This window comes from Amblyomma americanum, chromosome 4, assembly GCF_052857255.1.
Source record: "Amblyomma americanum isolate KBUSLIRL-KWMA chromosome 4, ASM5285725v1, whole genome shotgun sequence".
NCBI classification, from domain to species: Eukaryota; Metazoa; Arthropoda; class Arachnida; order Ixodida; family Ixodidae; genus Amblyomma; species Amblyomma americanum.
The window spans coordinates 29906517-29919868 of record NC_135500.1 but is presented as its reverse complement, the minus strand read 5'-3'; the positions used below and the strand labels follow the sequence as shown (position 1 = coordinate 29919868).

Sequence of the window (13352 nt, the reverse complement as noted above, 5' to 3'; positions counted from 1 at the left end):
ATCATGTTATTTTTTGTTGCCAGTCTTGTCATGTTATGGAGTTTGTTTTGCATGACCTCATTACAGTTCGGATACTGTTATGCTGTCTAATCAAATAGTATACATTTCTGTGCACATCATGTGTTTTTGTACGGTACTGAGGCAGTCTAGATTTGTTTATTTTAGTTTCAAAGACTAGTGACTATTTTTTAAAAAATGAGGGCAACAACATTGGCTTGTTTATAATTTTCTTAATTTTTTTGTATTGAACAGATATTCGAAGCCATTTTTTTTTTCATATTCGTATTTGAAAATTTCAATATTTGCACGCCCCTTTAGATAGTCCTTAAGGGCAATAGACTGGACTGGAAGCGTAGCAGAGGGGCACCAGAAAGTTAGAGAAGATGAAATTTGTGGCTGCAGCTGGCACAAGACAGGGTCAATTGGAGAGAGTCAGGCAGATGATCATGATGCAGGTTAAGTGCAATTGGCACAGCATTTCTACCACCTTTTCCTGCCAAGTACAAAACCTGCAACGGATAAGCATACCGGCACCCTCAAGCCAGTGCTTGTGGTCAGCATCGGCCAGAGAGAGGGCCTCCAGGTTGGCCTGGCGAAGCTCCTCGCTCAGCTGGGCCAGCAGCCGGTGCCGCTCTGACAGCAGCTCCCCTTGCTCAGCCAGCCGCCGGTCTAGCAGCTCCGGCTGCTGCTCGCCAGCAGTAGGCTCCGCTGAAGCAGCGCGGCAACGCTGCTGCTGCTCCTCAGCCAGCTCGTGTCCCAGCTGGCAGAGGCGCTGTCGACATTGTAGCAACCGCGTCTCACAGTTGGCCAGCTGCGAGCGAGCCAGGGTCAGCTCCGAGCGCAGCGTGCGCTCCTCCTGCTGCGAGAGGCGCAGCTGCTCCTCCAGGGGTGCCTCCCCCCACTGGCACAGCTCTGCACAGTGAAATGACGAAACAATGAGACATCGCCGCTTGACACAACGGGGAATCTGCAGGGCAGCGTCCCGAGAGCAAGTTGTTTGCACGGCGAGGGACCGTCTCCTAAGTTTTTGTAAAAAGACAAGAAATACGCAGCAATCAAAATAAATAATATTTTATTTTGCCAAAATATTAAGCGAAACAAAAAGCGTACCAAGTTGTGCGATTCTTTTGCTGTCGTGGGGGCATGCTGACAGCAGTGAAACATCAACAAGCCGCTTTGCACAAAAGCAGCCAATTCCATGTCGTGTTATTGTTCTTTACACTGCGTTTGAAATCAAACTACTGGGCAATTGACCTAAGAGTACAGAAGAATTTGAACGAAGGCAGTGAAGGTTGCGTGCCTGCCGAGCAAACTTGCAAGGAGCGCTTGGTACAAAATCGGCGAAGACAACTTGTTCAAGTCTATCTTTTTCGGCCTTTATGATTGATGACAAAAGTGCCAAAGGTTGAAGTGTTGCAGTATGTGATGTGTGGTTGTCTGTTTCTTTTCCCTTGGGAAACAGAAGAAGACCACGAAGTGAGATTTGCTGGGAAAAATAAAGTGCTTTGCCAGCATAAGCGTTTGTTCTTTACATGTAGCTGCTTCACACAGAGGCGAACACGGTAACCCAAGCCTTCTGTGCACTAACTTTGCAGATTGCCTCCAACAGTCGTTGCATGCACCGTCAGTTGTGCAATGCCAATGCGCACCTCGTTACCAACGGCAGCTTCAAAGTCGCCGGTGGCAAAGAAACGCAGTGCAGGCAGCACCTGTCGCTGCACCAACGACCCGCTTGCACGCACACCTCCCAGTTCATCGACGACTTCATCACACAGCCACTCTGCAGTCTGCTTCTCCAGTTTAAAAAGGCATCGAAACAGCTAGTCCGGCAAGTTCAATGTGACTTCATGTGCTCTCCATCGCCATTGTTCACACTGGCGCAGCCGCCTCAGTCGTATCGCCATGTACACCGCCGCCATTTTCTGTCATAAATGGAATGGTCGAATTGACCGCCTCGAGGCAATCACAAAAAACAATGATTTTGCGCCTGCATAATTAGGTATGCAACGTCATCACTTCTGCCACATCCGTGATGTAATCTGCACACACCCATGATGCAAAAAAGTGATATGGCTGCCAGTCACAGCCGACCAATAGGAGCTAGGCTAATTGATCCGTTTTTGACAAGTTTGTAATTTGATCGTTTTGTAATTCGGCCCCATAAGCACAGATTTCCTGTTTTGACAACTTACTCAACTTCACTGCTGATGCAGGCCTCTGTCACATTGTGCCATCAAATTACAACTGAACTGAGAGAGAGTCCTTTCAACTGCTTACAACAGCATGCAACCACATGTCAGCAGCGACAGTCACCTCATGTCCACTGCAAGACAAAACCTCAGTTTCTTTCCAGTTCTTCACAATGTCTGTTAAAATCCACATCCCCGAGCAACATTGCAAGCATCGTCAACCCTTTGCATTCTGGCACTGTGTGCTCACAAAATGAGTAAAAGTAATCATGCTTATCCCAGGGCTAGACAACAATTGCTGCAGAAGACTAAAGTGCTTCTCAGAACTAGTGCAATGCTATGCAATGCACCTCCACTGCTTTCCCTCTTAGAACAACCTACCACATAACGCTGCAAAACTACACGCACTGAAAAATAATAGGACACTATGAAAAGAGTCATGATACAATCAGCATGATTATGCTGCCGTCGTCGAGAGTGGGGACGACGGAGCCCGCCCCCAATGCAAGGCGGTGCAAGAAAACATTCTCTGTCTAGTTGAGTATGGAATTTAAGTGAGACAAGAACGCCAACCAAAGATGAGTTAACACGACATTTGGAACTGAACTCTCGATGACAAAGTGGGGGTGGGTTCATTGTGTGAGTAGGTTTGTTACTTATTAAGTACAGTTAAACCTGGATGCAACGAACCTGCTTATCACAAATTCCTTGATATTAGGAAGTTTTTCAATTCCCCACAGCCGCCGCACCGAAGCGCTTGTATCTGAGACCTCCATGTAATGAAGGTGTTGCAGCAGTTGACCTTGATGTAAAGAACTCGCTATGACGAAACTCAGCACAAGCTAGCAGGTACCGTATTTACACGACTGTAAGTTGCCCTATTTTTCAAAAATTGAAAATCCGAAGTGGGGGGGTTGACTTACAAATGAAACGAAAACATGACATTATAAGTAAAGGCGAGACAAGATATTGGGCACGCTACAGTGTGGTAGCATTTTGCTGCGCGGCTTCTTCGAATCACTCTTGGTGCTGGCCTTGAGCAGCTGCTATGCCAAAACGCAGGACTGGCATCCCCCCCCCGCAGGCAGCGGCCAATGGCAGCTATCTATCGATAAGCAGCAAACTGGCACCCCACACGTGGCTGCAGACTGCAGCTGCTGATATGCGGTGGCAGCTTGATAATGCAATCTCGTTCTAGGGGAAGCTCAAGCATCCAACAATTTTTCTTTTTACTTCCAAATGGGCGCTCGGCGCTCAAGGGAGCGTTGATAGTTGATGGAAGGGCCGCTACTCCAATCAAGTTGGCGCCCCCACTCAGAACGGCAGCGGTGCCGGGGAGTGTCGGTAGCCTACGGAAGAGCAGACGCCATTCACGCGTAGTTTCTCTTTGGCTCTGACACATTTGACTACTGCCGGCCCGATAATGCAATCGCGTTCTACAGGAAGCTCAAGCGTCAAATACGTTTTATTTTTTGTTTTTACTTTCAAATGCGCGCTCGGCACTCAAGGCAGTGTTGATGGTTGACGAAAGGGCCGCTGTTCCAATCAAGGTGGCACCCCCACTTGAAATGGCAGCGGCGCCGGGGAGTGTCGGTAGCCGACGGAAGAGCCGACGCTATTCATGTGTAGTTTGTTATGGCTCTGACGCATTTCACTACTGCGTTTCACAAGTGTTAATGTAGTGCTTCGTCAGTCGTCATTTGTGCTCCATGTCTGGTAAGCAACCGGTGTTCGTTCACAGCTATATTCAAGATGGCTGTCATTCTTCACGCCGAAAAAATGAACAACTGTGCGCCGGGCCACAAGTTCGCCGTTTGCAACAGGTGATATAGGTGTGGAAGCTGCAGCGAGGAAAAATCTCAGCTGTTCCACGTGATGTCGTGATGTGGCTGTTTGCGAACTGCGGGATTTCGCTGGACGACGACGTTAGAATGACGTAATGTGGGACCGCAGCAGCGATCACGAAGACAGCGCTAGTGTGGATGATGGCGCAAGTGCGGACAAGTAGTTCAGTGACTAACACATTTTCGTTTTGACATGTGCCCACGGGCACGGCCGCGCGCGGCAGCCAATAGCGGCTGGCGATAAACGGCGGCCGCTTGATAAAGTTATCGCGTTCAACTATTCAAGGCCAAGATTAAACAACCTCGGAGTTTTTTTTTTTTTTTTTGAAATGTGATTTGGGGGGGGGGGGGTCGACTTACAATCGTGTAAATGCGGTAGTCACATCTGCTAGCCTGTGCTGAGTTATGAAAATTGGTAGAAAAGGCAATAAAGCACAAATGGACATGAGAGGAACGTCTACAATCGCAATGAGCAACCACAGTTGACCGAACGCGCTGTGCTAAGCACATCTCTGCTGCTTCCCCTTTTGGAACATCATAGCACATGACACTACAAAAGTTCATGCTCAAAAGCACTGAAAAATAATAGGACACTGAAAAAAGGCACGGTACGAGCAGTGCGCTTATGTTGCCGCCGCACTATTGCTCTTGCACATCGAGGGAGGGGACTGTGGAGCACGCCTGCGATGCAAAGCGAACAGTCCATTTCCTGGAGCAACAGTGGCGGCCAAACACAGAGAGAGAATATGTGGGAAGAAGCAGGTGCCTCCGCAGCACGCTCTCCTCTAGCTCGGCCGTGGTGCCGCTGCCTCGACCCCACTCCACTTGTAATGGCGTTTACGCGAGCCATGGCAGAGGTGGCGGCAGCTCTTGCTGCAGTTGCAGTATCAGCGCGATCCTGAAACGCTTTTCCGCATTCATGACTTCGGGTAACGGGATTTTCTGTAAATATTTTCATTCAAGGTGATTTCATATACATTTATTTATTATTTTGGTTGGCGTTTGGTTTCAATTCTGCATTGTCCTTTCGAGTCGTCTCGGGAGACTACATGTAACGAAAACCTGCATGCAACTAAAAGTCCCAGACTTTTTTACTTTTGACCGGAGTTTTGACTCTCCGGCCAAGTTTCACTGAAATATCTGTTGCACAAAGATTCCTTGCGCGTAATGTCACTTAGAAGACACCATAAACAGTCACAACTGCAACATATGCCATAGAGCGCAGCGCCTGCACTGCATTGATGCCATATGATAAATTCTGAACATTGTAACACTTGGTCCGTCATCTGCCAGCGCTACAATGTTCAGAATGTCAAGCAAACTTAGCCAGCAACACACCCTGCCCTATGATAATGTCACTGAAGTTAGGGAGTAATTGCTCATAAGCATTAAACCTAGACTCCGTCTCTGGGCCAGGACATATATTTCTTCATCTGCAAAGCTTCTCAGAAAGCTGTATAGCATAAGCTGCATTCAGGTGGATGCTAATAACACCTTAACTGAAATCTACTGCACCTTGAGGGTTTCCTCTAAATACATTGGACTACACTCATACTTGCATCCATTCATGCTTAACAAATTGTTGTTGAAAACAATATGACACAAGAATTTAAGGGGCAAAACACAACTGTTTGCCTCTTCACCTTTTCCGTCTTCTTTTGCAGTTGGTGTAAAATTAAATTTTCCAACAAGGGTGCCCGTTACAATGGCAGTTGAGCTTTCCAACATGCTAAACTGAGCAGCAGTTCATTACATGGTTAAACCAATCACATGATTTCACCACATTCTATGAATAAAAATCGGAGGGGACACCTAAGCTCCACCTTAAGGTGGTGTGTTTTGTGGCGCACAGGCAGCTCAGGCTATCATGCACCAAGCTCAAGGTAAAGGAAATTATCGATGGTGTAGGCGGCGTAAAACAATGTTTTGCATTACCTAATGATAAAGGAAGAAATAAATTTTTTGAATGGTTAATATAACAGCTTGAAAGAAGGTTGGGTAGTCTCAGCAGGCATCCTTGGCTGGGCAAGGATGTTGAGGCTTCTAACCAGTAAAACAAAACCTCAGCCTTCCTCTCATGAATGAGAATGTGGCTGAGGTGTAGCAAAAAATGAAACGAATCAGTGGGTAAAAATTTAGAGTTTGCTGAGAAAATCTGTTTCCCTTGACCTCAGAAGAAACAGCGCAAAAAGAACAATGGACAAAGACAAGGAGGCCGACATGGACAGAAGCGCTGAACTTTCAACTTTATTTCGGAAAAATTATTACAGCGCATTTATACAGTAACCTGTCAGAGGTAATGACGCAAAAGCAGGGCAATAAACAATCTTTTGATCGGACTATGACTCAGGATCTAAATGAAGTGGCAGTGGCAACAAGCGAGCAATAACCAACACAGCTCTTTACAATAAAACATCAAGTAAACAAAAAAATAAAAAAGAAATTTGAAGATGAATGGTCAACAAGGAACACGCCATTGGTTCTGTCACTGCCCCGTTATTAAGCGACTTGTATTTGGCTAAATTAGACAAAATATGCCAGAGTGAACAGTGAAATAGTGAACAGTCGTTTTGAAGGCACAAATGTGACAAAAAATTTTTCATTTTGTTGATGACTATCTTGTGCTTCTTGATTGCAATCAAGGTACCTCTGAAGCTGAATTCGCAAAGGCTTTGGTTTTCTCAGAATGTTTATCACCATTAACCTGCCAAAAAATGTGTTAAGATTTCTGGAATTGGGCGTTCATTTCAAGATAGATCGCCTTTGCTGGTCTTATGACCCAAGAGGCAAAAAACCAATTCTTGTTTGACTCGGCCCACTCCAAGTTAGTAAAAAGAAATGTGATTCAAGGAATTTTTAGAAACGCTTTAACGAAATCATGAAACGCGGTCATGAAATGGAAATGAGCTTTTTAACGCAAACAATAAGATTGGAAAATACAGGTTACCCAACTAAGCTTTTGGCCTCAGTTGCAGAAGCAATGCTCAGAAAATCAAAACGGCCTACTTCCCCACAGCCCACCAATAAGAAGGTAGCTGTTGTGCCCTACTTGCATCGCATTTCGCACAATATGAAAAAAATTGGAAAAAAATAATTTGAGAACCAGTTGGTGTTGAGTTCGTCTTTAGTGCTCCTGAGAAACTTTCCCAGCTTTACAAATGGGTGAATGAACCACGGAAAAAGACCAGTAAATGCAGTTTTCTGCACCAACAGAGTTTCAAGCAGCGCACAGATTCAGTTGTCTATTCTATTCCATTGCCTTGTGGTAAGCAATATATTGGTCAGACTGGATGTTGACTAAATGAAAGACTAAAAGAGCATGACTACAACGTAAGTGTTCAAAACTGCCGCCAAATTGGTATCCATTAGACAGTTTTAGCAGAGCGTATTTGCGCCTCCGCTCCGGTAAGCCGGCTAGCGGGAGCGCTACTGCACATGCGCTGAACGGTCAGACGGGAGCGCACGAGCAGACCGGCCCTTCCGTTCCGCTCGCGCGGAGTCCCAGCGGAGCCCAGAACGACGAGACGAGTGCGGCTTACGCTAGGCCTTCTCACGGTAGGCGTTGGCTCGCAACTGTGCTCGTTAACAAAAACAAAAAAATGTCTGCTAAAAAACAGCATGTGCATATTACCTTACACGTTATAAAATGTTTACGTGCAAAAATATGCCTTTATAGTGTGATGGAAAATAAAGTTATTCTTTTTTCCTTTTGCCTAGTTTCACATTTCAACACCAGGGGGCTCTTTGTGCAGTTCGCCTCGTACCCGCTTAGCTAAAAAGAAATCTTATGGCCAACGCTCCGGTTAGGGTGCGCGGGAAGCGTGAGCGGAGCGGAGGCACAAATACGCTCTGCTAAAACTGTCTATTGTCGGGATTGTGAAGCTGTAGAAACAGGCCGCTTGCCCCAATTTGAAAAAACTATAGTAATAGCGAAGAACAGAAATAAGCTGCCCCATGAGATTCTTGAAGCAGTCAACATAGTATCATTAAATGACAACTGCATTAGCAAGCCTTCTGTTTCTCTATCAGAAAAAGAATTTGCGTACCTGACACGACATTCGAGGCATTAGCTGTGCAACCCTCCCACCATGTCTACGGTTTTTTTAGCACTTTCATCAACTTTGACCACATAGTTGATCTGCATGTATAGCTTGGTTTTATCTTTTTGCAGTGTTACTTTTTGGCCTTTTAACTCGTTATACTTTTATACCTTCTATACCTTTTATTGTTTTTAGCTTCAAGACTGTTTTTATCACAGCTTGTTTATGACGTGTTCATTGTTGGCCATTCATCTTAAAATTTCTTTTTATTCCTGTATTTAGTTCTTTCTTTGATATTTTTCAGTAAAGAGCTGTGTTGGTTATTGCTTGCTTGTTGCCACTGCCACTTCATTTAGATCCTGAGTCATAGCCCGATCAAAAGATTGTTTATTGCTCTGCTTGTGCGCCATTGCCTCCGACAGGTTACTGTATAAATACGTTGTAATAATCTTTCCGAAATAAAGTTGAAAGTTCAGCACTTCTGTCCGTGTCGGCCTCCTCGTCCGTTGTTCTTTTTGCACTGGTTCTTCTTTGGTCATGGCTTACCAACAAGTTTTCCTGCTTCCCTTAAAAAGCTAAAAACAAAAGTTGTGTCAACAATTGCATCTTCACTAAAAAACAATACTGAGTGTGAAGGGATGTGTTCATTATAAAACTGAGTAAAATATTGTCTTCTAAGTTTATCAAGTTTTGTGCATGAGTATGAAATGTGATTAATTGTTAGGTCACCTCCACATTTTTCACAGATCGGTTTGTCTTCTATACGGAGACGACATAAAATAACTTCAATGAAACGCTCTTGGTGCAAACATGACTTCCATTCACCTAGGACTGGCTTTACCAGGTGCAGTTTGTTGTTTACTTCAGAATAATAGCCTGGGGGGCAAGTTGGTGCATGATGAAATGAACGGCGGCACAACAAGGACACTAACAAGCACATGTGGTGTCTCTTTCTTGTTACTTCATTTACTTCATTGTTCCAAGCTGTCAGCCATTTTTTCCTTAAGTTCTCTTGTACTAACTTTATGCAGTCCTTAAAAGGCATATTTACTCTTTTTATTCCGTTGCCATGAGCTTGAGCAGCACACAAATCAGCTCTCTAATTGCCTTCTATTCCCACATGACTCGGGACCCAGCACAGTTTTATATTTTGTCCTTGAGCTGTGGCAGTTACTATGTTGTTTATCATGTAACCAAACAGAGGGGTGCTTGCATTTTTAGAATGGAGACCTGTAAGTACAGTAGCCGACAGGTAATTCGGACTCCAATAATTCGGACTTGTAGGATATTTCGAACCTCGATGAGGCGCCGTCAGTCACCCTATAGAAGCACATACAAATTCGCGATGGATATTTCGGACATCAGAAGTCCGAAAGTTTGATTTTTCAGACTAATTTCAGCCGCCTGCAGGCCGAAATCGGCCATTTTATCGGCTTTTCGCCGGCGCGAAAGGTGACATCCTGGATCGAGGTGGATTTACGCTGCAGTTGGATTGGCTTGACATACTTTCAGTACCTCATTGTTGCCAGTAGAGGTCTCTGCGATCTCTGACACTTCGAGGTGGCAGCCGGATTGTCATCGCCGTCAACTTGTTCTTGTTGCCAACGTCGCGGGCAGTTATTGCTTGTCCCATATGTTGAAAATTCGTTGTTGGGGGAAGGAAATTGTGCAGGAGCTATCTCGCACCTCGGCCGGAAGGAATAAAGGAGGGACTGAGAGAAGGAATGAAGAAAGAGGTGCCGTATTGGAGGGCTCCGGAATAATTTCGACCACCTGGGGATCTTTAACACCGCACAGCACACGGGCGCCTTAGCATTTCGCCTCCATCGAAACGCAGCCACCACGGTCAGGATCCAACCCGGGTACTCCGGATCAGTAGCCGATCGCCCTAACCACTGAGCCACCGCGGCGGGTCTCATACGTTTGCCATTCGTCGTTTCGTCACTTGGGTTCCTCTGACCGCGTCGATCGAGTGGCGCTCAGACGAAGTTACATCCGTTCGCAGTTTTGTGATTGCGCCCGGCGGCTCCGCCGCTTTGAACAAAAAGTGCCTTATCTTTGCGTGTGTTTGATGAGCGGTGTGGTGCACATTCGGGTTGTGGACAACATGGCCCCGCCGGGTCCGTCAAAGAAGCGTGGGAAGTATTCCAACTAAATGCGGTGACCTTACTGTCTAGCGTGTACAGTGAAAGCACAACTTTGCAAGAGAAATTTGTCGCGAGGTAAAATCAGTGACATTTTTAAGCCAATTTCATCTTAATAAAGTGGTTTTTTTGTACTTCACTGTTCGATTATTCGGACTATTTTCCAGGTCCCTTCGAGTCCGAAAAATCAGTCGGTGACTGTACACTTAAGGAGTCTGTGTAAATAATAGCGTTTTTGAGATTCCCGCTTAGTACTTTTTCTATGGCCAAACATAGTTACTACGTAGCACTCCGAAGAGAAGATGGATGAACACTGTGGTAGTCGTACTATTTCCTCTGAATTCCCTCGCACCCCTGCGCTTCCTATGTAACTATCTGTTTTTGATCCATCAGTATAAAATTCTGCAAAACTACTGCATTTTTCTTTGAGGGCAAGGATTATATGTTGTTGTGGAGTTTGTTTTTTACGGAACTGTGTAAAAGTGAAGTCACAGATCGTAGGAAAATTGCACCGTGGAGGCAGTGCATCTCGTCTTTGAGCAATGCCGTGTAATGAATCCAGCACGACGAGGTTTTGAAATATCTCTTCAAAACGCAAGAGGACTGACCTAATAGCTAGTGCTTTGTTGTTAAACAGAATTCTGGATAGGCACTTTACGACCATGGGGCAACATAAGTGTTTGGGCATCGAACGGATTTTTAATATGTATGAGCATGAGCATGGTTCTTCTGTCTGAAAGTGACAGTTCGTTGGTTTCAACATAAAGACTGTTTATAGGTGACATCCTGTAATGTAAGCACCAGCTGAAAGACACAAACCTAAATTGTGCACTGGGTCGAGTTGTTTCAAGTACGATGGCCTTGCTGAACCATATACTATACTACCATGTTCTAAGCAGGATCGTACCACAGCGCAGTAAATTTTTAGAAGGCTTGCCCTGTCAGAACCCCAGTGTTCATGTGAAAGGACTTTGAGTATGTTCAGTGGTTGGGATGTTTTCTTTTTTTAACGCGTTAATATGAGGCAGGAAAGTGAGCATTTTGTCAAATGTTATGCCTAAAAATTTGTGTTAATTTTTTACGGGCAACTCGGTTTCGTTCAGATGTAGAGTTTGATCTGCCTGTAATCCTCGTTTGAGTGAGAAAATAATGCTTACTGTTTTCTGTGCAGAAAACCGGAAGCCATTTCTGTCTGCCCATGATGCCAGCTTGTTTACTGTTAATTGTGTTTGTCTTTCGCATGTCGATATGCTGGAGGATTTGCAAGCTATCTGGAGGTCATCCACATAGAGCGAATACATAACGGACCTTGGTATTATTTTGCTAAGAGAATTCATTTTTACAATAGAGTTGTGCTTAAAATACACCGTTGAGGTACTCCATTTTTGTTAATAAAATTCCTCGAGAAGGTTGAGCCTAGGCGGACATTAAATGAACGGTTAGACAAGAAGTCTTTAAGGGAGTTCAGCATTCTGCCACTAATGCCGAGCTCAGCTAAGTCCTGAAGAATCCCGAACCTCCATGCTGTATCATATGCTTTTCCTAAATCGAAAAAGACTGCAAGACAGTATTGTTTGCGGATAAAAGCTTCTCTGACAGTATTTTCAAGACGGACTAGGTGATCTGTTGTAGAGCACGCCTTCTTAAAACCACATCGGTGGACATCCAGAAGCTCTCAGTCTTCCAACACGAACATCCAGTCTGATATTACACTTTCAAATGATTTCGCTAGACAGGTTGTCAGAGCTATGGGCGTATAGCTGCTAGGAAGGGTAGGGGGTTTTCTGGGTTTTAAAAATGGAACAATGATGGCCTTCCTCCAGGCTTCGGGAATTTTCCCCAATACCCAATCTTTGTAAAACATCTTAAAAGTGCCTCTACAGCCAGATCAAAGAGATGTGCTAACATTTGATAATGTATTTCGTCAGGGCAGGGTGCAGTTTGCTTACTGGCGGACAGTACTTTATTAATTTCTTGCACTGTAAGTAAATTATTGTAGGATTCATTTGTACCGCCACTTGTCGGCAGTCTGTTTTTCCGCCGGGTTTTTGTATTTTAGGAATGAATCTGTGTAGTGAGATGAGCTGGAGACTGCAGAAAAATATTCACCCAAAATTTCTGCCTGTTCTTCTAAATTTGTCTGCATACCAGGGGTTAGCAGAAAAGGAAATGTGAATGGGGAGTAGCTGCCATTTATCTTTTTAACCATCAGCCACATTTGTTTTGATGTGGATGAGCTGTTTATTGGTGACACGTAACCTTGCCATGAAGTTTTTCGGCATTACGGCGAATATATCGCGCTTTTGCTCTGGACTTTTTGAAGCTGATGAAATCTCCTGCATTGGATATCTACGAAAAATTCCCCAGGCTTTGTTTTGCTTCTTTTTTGCGTCTCGGCATTTTCGTGTGTACCAAATTTTGCGATTTTCTTTTACTACGCCAGACGACTGAGGAATTGCTAGGCATGCAGCGGTTAAAATAGAGTTTGCGTAGATTCATTTAGCTCGTTTATGCTGAGATTATCTGAAACTATTTTATGTAGGCTGGCCCTTTCTCTAAAAAGTGCCCAGTCGGCTAAATGTAACTTCCAACGTCATAGTTTCATTGGGTTGACTCGCGGTGGGGATGTTAGGCTGAATAATACAGGGAGGTGATCGCTGCCGTATCGGTTGTCGATGACATCCCATTTAAAATAGCTAAAAACAGAGGATGAACTAAAAGACAAATCTATGGAACTCATCTTTCCCGTGCTCAGAGAGCAGTATGCATCTTTGCCGGTGTTTCTATGTGCCGGTGTATGTATCTATGCCGGTATTACTTGTGTAAGGTGGGGTTTATTCGGAGAAGCTTCTTGCGTGTGATCTTATTAATGCGGCGGTAATCGACGCAAAATCGAACGGAGCCATCCTTCTTCTTGACGAGGACAACCGGGGAGGCCCAGGGGCTGGTGGAAGGCTGAATAACGCCGCTCTGAAGCATGGTGTCTACCTGTTCTTCAATAACTCATCGTTCAGTGGCAGAGACACGATATGAGCGCTGTCGCAGAGGGGCATGGGCGCCGGTGTCGATGCGACGCTCAACAGTCGACGTGCGCCCCAAAACGCGTTGGTGGCAATCGAAGGAGGACCAAAACTC

The 13352-nt window shown here is 45.0% G+C and overlaps 1 protein-coding gene across 2 annotated transcripts in view; it reads right to left on the bottom strand.

Annotated features, from left to right (window-relative positions):
* The window catches only part of RASSF8 (ras association domain-containing protein 8), a 146718-nt gene that overhangs the window by 35950 nt on the left and 97416 nt on the right, over positions 1 to 13352 (bottom strand). For both annotated transcript variants that reach the window (XM_077660813.1, XM_077660814.1), the window contains exon 4: positions 529 to 912. In XM_077660813.1, coding sequence (XP_077516939.1) covers positions 529 to 912 — 384 coding nt within the window. The remainder of the gene's footprint in view (positions 1 to 528; positions 913 to 13352) is intronic.